At 44.1% G+C, this 14,671-nt stretch overlaps 1 protein-coding gene across 1 annotated transcript in view; it reads right to left on the bottom strand.

The window, feature by feature from the left end:
- Positions 1 to 14,671, bottom strand: part of PTPRN2 (protein tyrosine phosphatase receptor type N2) — an 842,052-nt gene that overhangs the window by 523,787 nt on the left and 303,594 nt on the right. Inside the window, exon 5 of the mRNA XM_087860611.1 lies at positions 9,011 to 9,113. Within this exon, the coding sequence (XP_087716737.1) occupies positions 9,011 to 9,113 (103 nt within the window). The remainder of the gene's footprint in view (positions 1 to 9,010; positions 9,114 to 14,671) is intronic.

Genomic DNA, 14,671 nt, shown 5'->3' with positions numbered 1-14,671 from the left:
GAGACACCACTCCCGACTCCCAGAACCTGGGACCCTGGGTGCCAAGGCACAAGGGCAGGCAGGTGGCAGGAGGCACGAGGTCCATAGTCATCTGACTCTAAGACAGGGAGATGATCTTGGGTTACCCTGGTGGCCCCGTGTGATCACAGGTCCTTAAAAGATGACGAGGAGGCGGAAGGGGGTGTCAGAGTGATGCCGTGGAGGAAGACTTCCAGCCCTGAGGGAGGACAGGCCACCAGCCAAAGAATGCAAAAGGGAGGAAACATTCCTCATCTGGCCCTCAAGAAGGGGCCGGCCCTGCGACACCTGGGTAAAGCTCGGTGAGGCCCAGGTGGGGCTTCTGAGCCACGGAACCATGGAAACTGCTAAGTTTGTGATCTGTCACAGCAGGAAACGAAGGCGGTACCGTATGTTTCTACGTTGTGGTGCTGTCAAGACCACCAAGTACGGATCACCTTCTAAGCACATGGGCCGTGCCTGGCAGACAGGCTGGAGGCTGGAATGACAGAGAGGATACTCTCTGTTTTCCACAGGGTGGCGAGATGGAAGCGTCGCTGGTTCTGAAGCCAGATGTTTGGCCCAAACCAGAGGTGCAGAGGAAGCGGCTAAGTAGCACTGCTACCAGCAGAAGGTCAGGGCCACAGGTCTCAACAGGTTCCAGGACACAGACGCTGGAACTCATCCTGTCCTTCACTGGCTTCCCATCTGGATTAGCTCCCTTTCCTCTCATTACCCTGGCTGTGAAGAGCCACCCCTCTCGCAGCCTGGACCCACGGGCGAGAACTTCCCAGCCCACGGACACCTCTGCGTGTGCAGGTCACCCGTCCCCAAAGGGCCAAGATGCGTCCTAAATGGGGCAGGAAAGCACACCGCAAGACACTCTATGCGGAGACCCATGTGTGTTGCAAACACTCTGACCTCTGGATCCCTGAGAAGGGCTTGCCTGACAGTGAATTCCCAATCCTGGCATCTCACGCGATCTGGAGAAGCTGAGAACGTCCCAAACCGTCTCCTCACAAGTTCTTCTCCCAGTTTATTTTTCCTCCTCTGCTGTGCTGTCTACGGCTGGCCCCGCTACGCCCACTGACCGTTCATCCCTGCCGGCGGCAACACCACCACACGCCGCTCTGGCCGTAGACCACAGACTTCAGTGTGACCCTTTGCTTTCTCTCTTCCTTACCCGCACATCCACACACTCCTTCGGGCTGACCTGGAAATTTGCCCCGTATCCATCCACGTCTCCTACCTGTACCACTGCCTCTTCTAGGTCACGTGCACTCACACGTGGGCGGCCGGGGTGGCAGACGGAGCCTGCGCTCTTGCCTCTCTCCTCCACTGCCTGGAAGCCATGGGGCCTCTGGAAGAAGTGCCCCAGGTCCCATCACTTACGGGTAAAAGCCCCAGTCACACCCTACTTCCCTGGGCATTCATTCACCACGTGGCTTGGAGACGCCTGCCCCAACCATCCAATCAGAGGTACACCGCAGTCCTTGTTCATCAGATCACCCTAAAATATGGTCTTTACAGCGTTTATTACCAGCTGAAATTACCTTCTTTATTTGCTATGTGCTTTTTGTTGCTAGATATCCTTTCACTAGAATGTAAGCTGCTTGAGAGAAGGGGTCATGTTTCTCTGTATTCTTGTTCTCTGCTCCAACCCCAGAATTTACCCAGAGCCTAACTCAGCAGCCACTGAGAGTACGTGTGGACTGAATGAACTCAGATACACCCATTAAATTCCAAGTTAATGCAGAGTTAGCCCAAAATGCTAGCACATCACGTTATTAACCTGTTAAGTGACACTTTTCCTGGGAAATCTAAAAACTGTTATCAGCGAAAGTGACTTCAGGATAACAAAACTGATAATTGTGGTGTACTGGGGGTGATCAAATTATGGACTGATTTGAAAGAAAAATGTCTTACTCCCTTGTTTTTTAAGAAAATGAGTTTTTAAGTCATATAAAACACAGTTCTCCCAGTGTGTGTTAAGTCTCTTCGACAGCACAAACTCAGTTTGCGTAGAAAGAACCGGACATGTTTCCTATGGCAACTCTGTGCAGTCTCAAACTGTGTCTCCGCAGGGGATGTTCGTAAATGCGGCAGCTGATTTCTGAATAACAAATAACTGTAAGCAATTATAGCTCTGACATTTACATGGCAATATATGTGCGTGCTGTTTTTCGCATACTAAATGCATTTGACCTTCATGTAAGTAAATACTGGGTTTTAAATTTGTATTTTTTTAATTATCTGCCAGAAGTACCCTTGATGTTGAACACAAATACCCCAGACTGCTAGAAAAACGGCACAGCTTACCCAATGTCAGTACAAGGTTTAGAAAAACAGCGCACGTGAGGGGAACGGGCTCATCTGTTGGGTTTTTCATTTCTTCCCATCCTCTCTGTGCTGATTTTTTTATTTGGAGATACTTTGCTTTTAAGCAATCATTTGATTTTCATTTTTACTTATAAGTGTACCAACTATGATAAAGTTTCATGGCAATTCTAGAAATACGGTGTTCTGATGTGCCGACAGGAGGGCCATCAGGTCCCCAAACACAGCGGTCAGGCCTTAGAAGAAGCCGTAAGTGTGGGAACGGGGGGGCACAGCCTGCAGCCTGAGAACACAGGGACTTTCCCCCACTCAGGGTCCCGTGTGTGTCTACATATGTGTCTGCTTGTGTGTGTGTGTGTGCGTGTGTGTCTATGTGTATGTATCTGTGTGCTTCTGGTTATGTCCGTACGTCTGTGTGTGTGTCTGTGTGTGCGTCTGCGTTTGTGTCTGGTCTGTGTGCATGTCTTGTAGGCTGTGTTACTGCAAATAAAATGCTCAATTTGCTAATAACCATAACTACTGTTAGTGACCAGAAAACAGTATCTTAAGTAGTTTATGTAAACACGATAGTTTGTTACTTACATGTGGGTCTTTAGTGTGATTTTGACACTTCAGGAAATTATTGGGGTTTTAGGTGGGTATGTGACTCATTATAGATTTCCCACGTAAAGTATTAGAGAACAGGATCCCAGCTAGTTTTCCCTGTAGGAAGTCTGATTTTCAAGAACGGATCCCTAATGTTAGGTGTGGTATTTGTACGTATTTCATAAAATCTGGGACTTAAAGAAAATCTTACTTGTGTTTAATTATCTCAGTTGATAAACTTGTCTGGTTTTTATTTCAAATGCCCTTTCAAGCTACCACATCAGACCTCACACGTGTGCCGATGAGGAGGACTTCACGGTTCTTCGATCTCCATCCCTGGCTAGAGTTTCCTGGACCATCACAGAATGGATGAAATCCTGTGTTCCGTGGGGTCATGCTGTACTTTAACTGAAGTCAGTTTAATTCTCCGGTAGTTTGTCTTTTCTCGCACTAACTGCTAACCTCATAAAAGCGCCTCTACATTGTCTCACTCGTCTTCCGGTGTGTCTGTGGCTGGTGGGTTTACTTGTGGCGCTCCACGGCGTCAGAGTGATGAGCGTGGCCAACCCTGGAGCAGGGTCGCAAATGGGCTTCGTCTGCCATTCAGCTTGAAGTAGGTCAAAACTTCATAAATACATAGCTTCCACTTCAAAAACACTAAAAATGTTATTCACGTCGGACTTTACAACTCCCTCGTCCACTTGCACGCTCTGGTCGTCTGGCTCCAAATAATACGAGATGCTTTCAGTTGTCACCCAATTTGCTAAAGAAAAAAAACCCAAGCTAGGAACCAAATCTTTACAGAGAGCACACAGTGAACCTGGTGTTCACTCCTTTCTCAGTAATGGTGACCGTGCTTAACAACGGTTTACTCTCCACATACGGCCTTCAAAGCCCCTCGATATGATGCTTCTGAGCACAGTCTTGTGCCCCGGACGCACTGCTGGCCTCCTGCCCTCAGAGCATCGGCGGAGGGCAGGCTTCGGTTCTCAGGGACTCTTCACGCTCCCCCTCTGTTCCTTAGGTTTGGGATCTGTAATTACTGCTGGGCCCACTTTCTGGCTTTCACATGTAGTGCTTACTCTTGTCAGGACAAGAGTGGGGCTGGGCATCCTGAAGACGATTCTGACCTCATCAGGGCAGGTTAATTTCTCTAAAGGTCACCTGTCTTGGATGAAGCATGCCGAGTGTATCCCTGGCCAACTGTGGATGCTTACAAATCTAGCAAGGACAGGATGCTCTATGAGCACATCCAGGATACGCTTGCCCTGTGGAGTGAAGACAGCGAGGAAGGACTCCTGGTTGGTGTAGGTACCCAGAGAGTAATTCAAAAGCATCAGGAGTCCATTCGTTCTGTCCTTCCTTCACCGATTCAACAAATATCGACCAAAGGTCAGCCCTGTGAAAGGCACATGTCAGGTGCTGGCGGTCTCCAGGCCAGAAGCAGCACTAGGAGAGGCGCCAGGGGAAAGAAGGCAGAGCGTGATAACGTCCTTATCTCAGATGGGGCGATCAGAGGACACCGACTTCTTCAGGGACATAAACCTGCACTCTGAAAGTATCCGCAAGCCCAAAAGGTGGTGCTTACAAACTGAATGTAAAGTCAGACAGCTCCAGACACTGAAGACAACAAAAGCAAGCCAGTCACACTCCACAGAGGAGAAGGAAGCGGGCACGGCACCAGTGCCACACCGAGCTGCCCAGGGGCTGTAAAAGTGCCACCTGACATTGCTCAGGAAAGCTGCATATAAAATAGAGCCCAAGAAGCGAAATTTTAACGGACGGCCAGATTCATTAGGCAGCAAATAAAAAGAGAGAAAACAGGAATGGCAGTTACTGATTTTAGAAAAATGGAATCCAAGGTAAAAAGCATTAAAAGCAACCAAGGCATGCTTTGGAAGTGACTGTGGGTACAGCAATTGCCAAGAAAGATGTGGCCCAGCAACCTTTACGTGCCTGAGGTCAGAGCCTCAAAGTGCTTAAGGCAAAATATATTGACAACGTCAGAGGGGAGGGGGGTGGGGGAATGGGATAGACTGGTGATGGGTATTAAGGAGGGCACGTACTGCATGGTGCACTGGGTGTTATACACAGCTAATGAATCATGGAACTTTACATCAAAAACTAGGGGTGTACTGTATGGTGACTAACATAATATAATAAAAAAATTATTAAAAATATATTAACAACAAAAGGAAAATTTATAGAAACAGTTTCTGTCTGAGAAATTTCAATAAGTCAAAATATAATTAAGGACATATTATAAACCATATAAAATTATAAACTATGTGTAAAAATCTGTACCCTGCAAATAGTGGCTACAACATCTTTTTAAAGTACCCATTGAAAATCAGTAATGAGATCGTACAAACGAGGCCACCGAGAAAACCTCAAAATCTCCTGAAAGTAAAAACTGAACAGGTCACATCTGCTAAAATGAAGTAAAACTAGGCACTGAAGTTTAAAAACAACACAAATAAGAAAAACTGGACACTAGCTCTTTCCAAAGGGTATAAAGTCACAATTACAGAAAACGTAGAACAAAAGTGAATGAGAATACATCAGGCCCAGGGCGGGGCCAAATCAATGCTCAAAAGCTAATGTACAGACTTGTGCAACTTCATTCGTTTTAAAAAATGAATAAATAAAAGCATGAACAAAACGTTCCATTCAAGAAGTTTTATTAAAAATCAACAGGTCTAGGGTGCTGGGTGGCTCAGTTGGTTAAGCCTCTGCCTTTGGCTCAGGTCATAATCCCAGGGTCCGGGGATGGAGACCCATGTGGGGTTCCCTGCTCAGGGGGAAGTCCGCTTCTCCCTCTTCCTCTGCCCCTCCCCCTACTCTTCCACGCGCTCTCTCTCTCTCACTCTCTCAAATAAATAAATAAAATCTTTATAAAAAAACAAAACCAATGGTTCTTAAAAAAAAGAAGAAAAAACACTAGGTATAAGGATAGTAGAAGTAAGAAAATCCAAAGATAATTAATTTTAAAAATCATGTTAAAAATAGGGCACAACCTGTGGGTTGCTGGAGGGGAGCTGGGTGGGGGATGGGGTAACTGGGTGATGGGCATTAAGGAGGCACTTGATGGAATGAGCACTGGGTGTTGTATGCAACCGATGAATCACTAAACTCTACTTCTGAAACTTAAAAAAAAAATTGAATAGGGCCTCATTTAAAAATACATAAATAAATACATTACAAATAACAAGGGCGACAACTATACGTACACTGGAAGGTTTTTTAAATTATAATGCAATTCTAAACATCATGCTAAGTTAACAAATTTGGAAATCCCTATGAAAGGGGTGATCGTTCTCTGTAAAAATACAAATGCCTCCATGAGAGACTATGGACTCTGGGAAACAAACTGCGGGCTTCAGAGGGGAGGCGGGTGGGGGATGGGCTGGGCCGGTGGTGGGTAATAAGGAGGACACGTATTGTATGGTGCACTGGGTATTATACGCAAACAATGACTCATGGAACATTACATCAAAAACTAAGGATATGCTGTGTGGTGACTAGCGTAACATAATGAAAAATTTTAAAAAAATACAAATGCCTCAATGTCACACAATAAACACTGTGAGCACATTTTACCAATAGTTTTGGGAGAAAACGAAAGTGTTAGGAGATACACTTCAAAGGAAGAGTTTAAAAAATACGTACACCAGGAAATAGATAATTTCAGTGCTAAAGAAAGTTTTGCAGAAATTTTGTGAAAAGAGGGAAAACCACTGTATGTACTATGACAACAGTCTAACTGTGACCCCAGCTGCAGGGAGAGACAAAGCCAGGACGACAGCAGGGCCATGTGCCCCTGTCCTGGCCGCTGAGACAGTCCGTCAGACAGAGTGCCAACAGGAAACATCTGAAAGTAGGGGGTCTGAGTACTTGAACAGGACACTATTCACAGAGGCAGGCAGGACTGAGAGGAGCGAAGGGATAACCGTGGAGAACCACCAGGTCAACAGGAGGGAGGACAGAGGGGGTCATGGGATCAGATACTCTGCCCAGGTGCCACTGCCATCCTGACCCCCTCTGCTCTGCCCTCGAAGCTGGGATGAATCCCACTGGACAAACCCAGCCTCAGCCTGAGGACACGGGGACCAACTTCTGCAGCCCAGGAACACCCGTCCCTCAGGGGCCAGAGCCAGGAGTAGGATCGACAGGAATCTGGGAATATCAAGTCTTCCCAAAATGGGGCTCTACTTCTAGAGCTGGGATGATTGTTTTACTTAGGTTCAACCCTGTCAAAGACAGAAATTAAAAATCCAACGTCGAGACGACTACGAGAACTCTGTTTTCATGAGCAAATGTACTGAGTGTCATCCATGGTACAGACCAGAAAAATATTTCTACAAAATATGATAAATGAAAAGTTACCAGCCTTAAATATAAAGGCTCTATACTGAAACAAAACAGAAAAATACAAAAAATACTTTTTTTAAAAAAGATTTTATTTATTTATTTGACAGAGAGACAGCCAGTGAGAGAGGGAACACAGCAGGGGAGTGGGAGAGGAAGAAGCAGGCTCCCAGCGGAGGAGCCTGATGTGGGGCTTGATCCCAGAAAGCTGGGATCACGCCCTGAGCCGAAGGCAGACGCTTAACGACTGAGCCAGCCAGGCGCCCCAAAAAATACTTTTCATATGGACAAAGATCATGCATAGGAAACTCATACAGAAGAAAATTCCAACTCAAATATGAATATTTTTAATCTTACTTATTAAAAAAAACAACAAAGATAAGTTATCATTTTTCATGATAAAACTGGCAATTTTAAAAAATGACAATATTGATGCTGGTAAGAAGGTAGTCATCTAGGTGTCTGTTCAACGGCCTTACCTTGTGTGCAAATGCTGGTCTTTGGGTGACAGATACCATGCTCTGGTCTCTCTCACCTTGGCCGTACAAGGTGTTATTCTTCGCTCATGGTGGAGTTCAAGGTCATCTGGGATAGTGCGCTTCACAGTTAGTGAAGTTAAATCTTCACTCAGAAGGAAGGAGCAGTGGGCAGCACTGAAATGCCCAAGTGTAAAGACCAGTGCAAAGAGTGTGCAATCATCCAAAACAAAAACGGAAATTCAAGACAGCCTGACTTTGGTTCCTGGTTGTTTTTTCTTACAGAGAAGTCTTACACACACTCACAGACTATAATGGCATATTGTCCGACAAAGGAGGCATTCGAGGTAGACAGGCTAGACACAGGAAGTAGAGGACGTGTTTCCTACCCTCCAGAAACTCACAGTCTGGCTGGTGAGAGAGCTAACGTGGTGACTGCGTCGTCGGTGTGTCGAGGTCCTTTCGGGTGTCCACTCACTCGCGCTGCTGGATTTGGAAATGAACTTCGCGGTGGCTTAGCATTTCACTTCTTAGAGGAACAGCAGCATTTCTGTGTTACTGAGATTCTTCTAAGTGAAGTTTCAGAATAGTCTCTCTCTTAGGGGGGAAAATGGACTTTCCAAACTTCCCTAAACCTTTGGGGAAGGCCCTTTTCACATTCTATAAACGAAGAATCTAGCACCACGGCTGAGGAATGAGACAATCCCAACTGGCTCCCTGTGGTCGTCTTTGGACTAAGTTTCCAACTTCCCTGCATCTCAATTCCCTTCCCTCCAAGAACAGGACAAGCATTAGGAGCCCCTCAGAGTGTGCGGTGAGGATGAAATGAGATGCTGCAGAGTGAAACATGCAGCTCAGTATAGGTCACTATGTTTTGGCAATAGGAAAACTTTCATGACTTAATTCTGCTTTTTGTACTAACGTGAACATAAATTCTTACTGGGAAATGAGGTATCTTGACTTCTCTGCTTTCAGCCAAGGTTCTGAAGATGCAGGGCTTTCCAAAGGTCTTGGGAAAGGGAGGGGAAGGGCCACTGGGAGGCCCATCAGTGAGGACGGCACCTGGTCCGGAGGGTCACGCCAACGCATCTTGCACCCCCAGGGCTAGGACACAGTGGAAAGCGAAGCACCATCTGCTCCTTATTGGACTTTCCCACCCTCCAGACCCTCTACACCACAAGGACAATAGGATCAAATAAAAACCAGCTTGGTGGATACGGGCTGCGGCCAGAGAGCGGTTTGCTTACCTGGCTGTGTCGGAAGCCTCCAGATGTCGTGGGTAGGCGTGGGGAAGGTTTGAGAGTTCCTGGGCCATCACATGCTGGGTGTAGTCGTCCTGCCATGTGAAGCCTGGGGAAAGTTGAAAAGCTGCATTATCAACTCAGAAGTTGAGCCAAAGGTCTTGTTTCAGTCTCAGGATAAGTTGCTGCCATTTCAAAGTTTGCACTCAATGCCATCAAAAACCCATGGCTCCCTCTCACTGCGGTTTATTAATAAGGTCTTCTCCTTATAGAAGTCCCCATCTTCTGAGACAACTAGACCAGACACAGGACGGGCGCTTTGCTGGATGAAAAGCACAAGGCCCAGTGGTGCCGTGGCTGGACGCAAGGAGCTGTAGCCAGGTGCATGTTTCAGTTGGAAGAGGGATTTATCCCCGTGAAAGATGCAAACTTTCTCACGGAAAGGCTCTGGTCACAGCAAAGACCTTCTCGACCCAGATGTGTGCACATTTTACCCATCACTCAGCCGCTTGCCTGCCTGCCCACCGCCACATCTCGGGCAAGCCGTTCTAACTCCATGCTGCCGAGGAGCCACACAGTTGTAATGAAATAAGGGTATTGTTACTGTGAAGGCAATTATCACGGGGCTTAATGTGCTGTATCTGGGAGCCAATTACATTATATTTATACTCAAATGTTATGACAAAGAGCTTTATAACAAGAGCGAAGTAGTTATGAAGGCAAAATCCATGTGATTATGCATTAATTACATGCGCTGCAGATCACATGATAATTATGCTCAGAATTACCAAATAACTCCCAAGAATAATTATTATGCAATTTGTACATTTTAGATCTTATGGTAACACTTTAGCACTTAGAACTACCCCATGCAATTATCCATAATTATCTAATCACTAAATATCATGTAATTACAGAGATATATTTTTATGCCCTGTTCAAAAACACATTACCAAAATCTTCAAATCAGGACGGCTCCATGCCTGTTTATGTGTGCGTGTGAGTGTGGTATAGGGAGGTCCAGAACTTGCTGAGAACCACATGTTCTGGGGAATAAAAAGAAGGGCTCAGCAGATATAAGCTGCCTTCATGAACACACTTGAATTCTTTTTTCAAATGTAAATCGGACATTTTTTTTTACACTTACAAATGGCAAGATTCAAACAGTTGGAACATTTCTAAATCTCAAAAGGCTCAACGGCATTACCCCAAAGGGAAGCTGATGGGAAAATTCACCAAACAGGCCGGCCTCCTATGGCAACTTGTTCTAAGCTGCTCTGCTTGAATATAGCATTCAGAGAATGGGTCGCCACAGGGAGACCCACTCCACGGTCACCGTTACCCTTACTTTAGGACTAAATGTACTTAATAATAAGCAAGAATCATCCGTTTGCCAAAAGCAACTAAAAAACCACCCATATGAATTGTATGTTTATGTGGCTGTTAACCATTGGTCCATCCCCAGGAGTATTCTCAATTGGAAGCACTGTTGCAATATTAGCATGATACCTAGCACTGTGGATTTAGAAAATAAGTGTAGTTTAAACATGCCATTCCCAAAAGGTGGTCTTAATATCTATCAGGAAAGAAAAAAATCAAGAGCATGAAAGGAAGTTCCTATAAAAATCTTTCATCTGTAAAATTTAAAATAATAAAACATCAATAAATATATATAATATATATATATATATATATATATATATATATTATCTGAAGAGCATAAAAGTCTGAGCTATGTCGATTCTGGGGTCTGTGAGGAGGGCTCAGTCACAACAGCTGGCCAACTGATAAAGGTGTTATATACAGGCAATCTGAGGGGGACCCTGAACCCCCAGACTGGCTTCTAAGCTTTCCTGGGAGCAGGCAGAAACTGGACACTTGGATATAAAAACCAAAGCAATGCATGCCTTGGGGGTTAGATGACGTCTCTGAATTCCTCTCCAAGGCATCCCGGAGGAGCTAAAACCCCAGAAAGAGAGGACCTGCATCCAGGAAGATGGAGAACATGTACTTTCCCCTACATTTTCCACCAGGCACAACTAAAACTCTGGAGATGATATGCACCGAAGGCTGTGAAGGGAGGACAGGAGACAGGCTGCTGTGCTCCCAGGGAATCTGAGGAACCACATGTGCAGGGTGCCCTGGGCTGTCCTTCGGCCTCGTGCACCTCACAATGGAGCTGAGTCAACAACCTGGGAGAACCAAGGGCAGGTGAAGCCCTGACTGAGGTTACCTCTCTCCAGCCAGAGGGCCAGAAAGGGACTGACCTAGCACATTTTAGACAAGAACGGCTCTCCTCCCATCAAACACCACCAAAAAAAAATAAAATAAAATAAAAAACATAGCCCACCCATACCAGTGCTAACAAAGGTCAAAGGGGACCCTGGGCGTCCTTTCTTAGGAAGCTGGAATGAGGCCCCTGACCTTCCCTAACCCTGCCAGGGTCAGCAGAGCAGTCAAGTAGGCACTGGGTGGTATACCCACCCCCCATGTCAGACCTCCATGGAGACCACATGGGGAGTTCAAACTCCTACAACCCACCCTGCCCAACATATGGACAAGACCCCTTCCCTCAGATGTCAGCAGAAATCTAGTGGAGAACCTGGATTTCCACCCCCATGTTAGTAACAGAGACCCCCCACATACACACCTTGGCATAGCAGTGTTAGAAAAAGCTGTTAAAACACAAGGTTTAAAGGAGATCCAGACTCTCAGAATACTAAAATGTTCAGGTTTCAACAGAAAATCAGTTGTCATACCAAAAAAGACTGGGAAGATCTCAATCTGTAGCCATTAACGCTGAGGCTGGAAGATGTTAGCAGTACCTGCCAAAGACTGTAAAGCAGCCATAATAAAAATGCTTGAATGAACAATTATGAACATACTTGAAAAAAAAAGAGAAGCTAGAAGGTTTAGCAAAGAAATAGAACATCTCAGCAAATAAACAAATATAAAAAGAACCAAATGGAAATATTATAACTGAAAAATACAATAACCAAAGTAAGCAGCTCAAGTAGAAGCACTCAATAGGAGGACGAGGGACCAAGGAAAAAACCCGTAAAGTAGGAGAAAAACAGAAATCACCCAATTACAAAAACAGAGAAAACAGTCTGAAAAAAAAAAAAAAAAAGGACAGAGCCTCAGGGAGTGTGGGACTGTAACAAAAGATCTAACATTCATATCATCAGAGTCCCAGAAGGGGAGACAAGGAAGGCAGGGCTGAAAGGGCATTCAGAAACAGGATGGCTGAAAACTCAACTTTGACAAAAGATATAAACCTAAAGATTCACAAAGCTGAGCACCCTGAACAGGGTAAACCCAGTCTCCTCCAAGACACACAGTTAAACTTCTGAAAGCTAAACGCAAAGAAAAATTCTTGACAGCAGCCAGAGAAAAATGACACCTTACCTACGAGGGAAAAACAATCTGAACGGAAAGGATTTCCCATCAGAAACCACAGAGGTCACAAGGAAATCACACAACATTCTTCAAGTGCTAGAAGAAAGGAACCATCAGCCCTGAATCCTGAAAATCTACCAATCCAGATACCCATCAAAAATATGCTTCAGGCGGTTAAGTTGGCCGAAGGCGTCTGCCTTCGGCTCAGGTCATGATCCCAGGGTCCTGGGATCAAGTCCCACATTGGGCTCCTTGCTCAGCGAGGAGCCTGCTTTTCCCTCTCCCTGCCACTCCCCCTGCTTGTGCACACACACACCCCCAACAAATAAAGAAATAAAAATCTTAAATTAAAAAAATCCTTCAGGAATGACAGGGAAATTAAGACATTCTCAAAAAAGGGAAAACAGAGCCTTGTTTACAGCAGACCTGCTCTAAAACAATTGCTAAATAAACTTATTTAAACAGAAGGAGAAGATGGAAGAAGGAACTTTGAAACATCAGGAAGGAGAAAAGAATGTGGAAAGTAAAAGCGACTAGTTTTCCTTCTCTGGAGTTTTGTCAATTATGTTTGACAGTTGAGGAAGACATGATAACACTGTCTGTTGCACTTCTAAATATATGCAGAGGAAATATTCAAGATAATTACAATAAACTGAGGAGACAAGCCATAAAGGGACATAAGTTGTCTATACCCCACTCTAACTGGTAAAACAACGACAGTAGACTGTGATTAGCTCTGTATATATAATGTGATATCTTGACCAACCACTAAAAAGGCTATCAAGAGATACGCTCAAAAACACTATAGATAAATCCATAGGGATTTTTTTAAAATGTTAACATAACCCTAAAGGAATGCAGAAAAAAAGAAAACAAAGAAAAAATAGAACAAACAGAAAATAAATAGTAAAATGGGAGACTTAAGCCTTAACATATCAATAATTACATTAAATGTAAAAGGGCTAAATATACCAATGAAAGACACTGACCAAGTGGATTAAAAAAGCATGATCCAACTATATGTTGTTTATAAGAGACTCACTTCAAATGTAAGGCTACAGACAGGCTGAAAATAAAGCACAGAAAGAGATGTATCATGCAAGCATCAATCAAAGGAAGTAGCAATGGCTATAGTAATAACAGATACATTACTCATTAAAACAAACAAAATTACCAGGGACAGAGAGACATTATATAATAATAAAAGAGTAAATCCGCCAAGAAGACATAGGAATCCTAAATATGTATGCACCAAATAACAGAGCTGCAAATATGTGAAGCAAAACTGATAGAACTGAAAGGAGAAACTGACAAACCCACAAGTATAGTTGGAAACTTCAACACCACTTTTTTAGCAACTGAACAAATGAAGAGAAAATCATCAAAGCTGGAGAAGAAAACAGTGTCATCAATCAACAGCTCTAGTCAGGGTTTATAGAACACTCCACGCAGCAAGAGCAGAACACAAACTCTTTTCAAGTGCCCACAAAACATGGACTGAGACCATATCCTGGATCATAGAACAAATCACAGCAAAATTAAAAGAATCAGAATCAGAAATAGGAAAATCGGTAGGAGAAGGAAGGGAAGAATGAAGGGGGGGGGTAAACAGAAGGGGGAATGAACCATGAGAGACTGTGGACTCTGGGAAACAAACTGAGGGCTTCAGAGGGGAGGGGGGTAGGGGAATGGGATAGACTGGTGATGGGTAGTAAGGAGGGCACGTATTGCATGGTGCACTGGGTGTTAATACGCAAATAATGAATCATGGAACATTGCATCAAAAACTAGGGATGTACTGTATGGTGACTAATATAACAAAATAAAAATTATTTTAAAAAAAGAATCAGAATCATTTGAAGTGAGTCCTTCAATCACAGTGAAGTCAAACTAGAAATCAATAACATAACTATAAAAGAAAATCTCCAAACACTTAGAAATTAAACAAGTTTCTAAATAATCCACAGGCCAAAGAAAATCCAAGGGAAAAACACACTGAACTGAATGAACATGAAAATGCAACATCAAAATTTTGTGAGACACAGTTAAAGCTGTACTAAGAGTGAAATTTTTAGCACTAAATGTTCACATTTTTAGAAAAAGTCTCAAATTAATTATCTAAATGTACACACCAAGAAGCTAGAAAAAGAAGAGCAAAAGAAAGTAGAAGGAAGGCAATAATAAAGAGTGGAAATCAATACCATTGAAATCAGAAAAAAAAAGAAGAACAGAGAAAGTCAGTGAAAACAAAAGCTGGTTCCCTGAAAA

Source organism: Ursus americanus, chromosome 3, assembly GCF_024610735.1.
Source record: "Ursus americanus isolate L20-20 chromosome 3, mUrsAme1.1.p, whole genome shotgun sequence".
NCBI classification, from domain to species: domain Eukaryota; kingdom Metazoa; phylum Chordata; class Mammalia; order Carnivora; family Ursidae; genus Ursus; species Ursus americanus.
The sequence above is the reverse complement of the archived record's forward strand: the minus strand, read 5'-3'. Positions and strand labels throughout refer to the sequence as shown.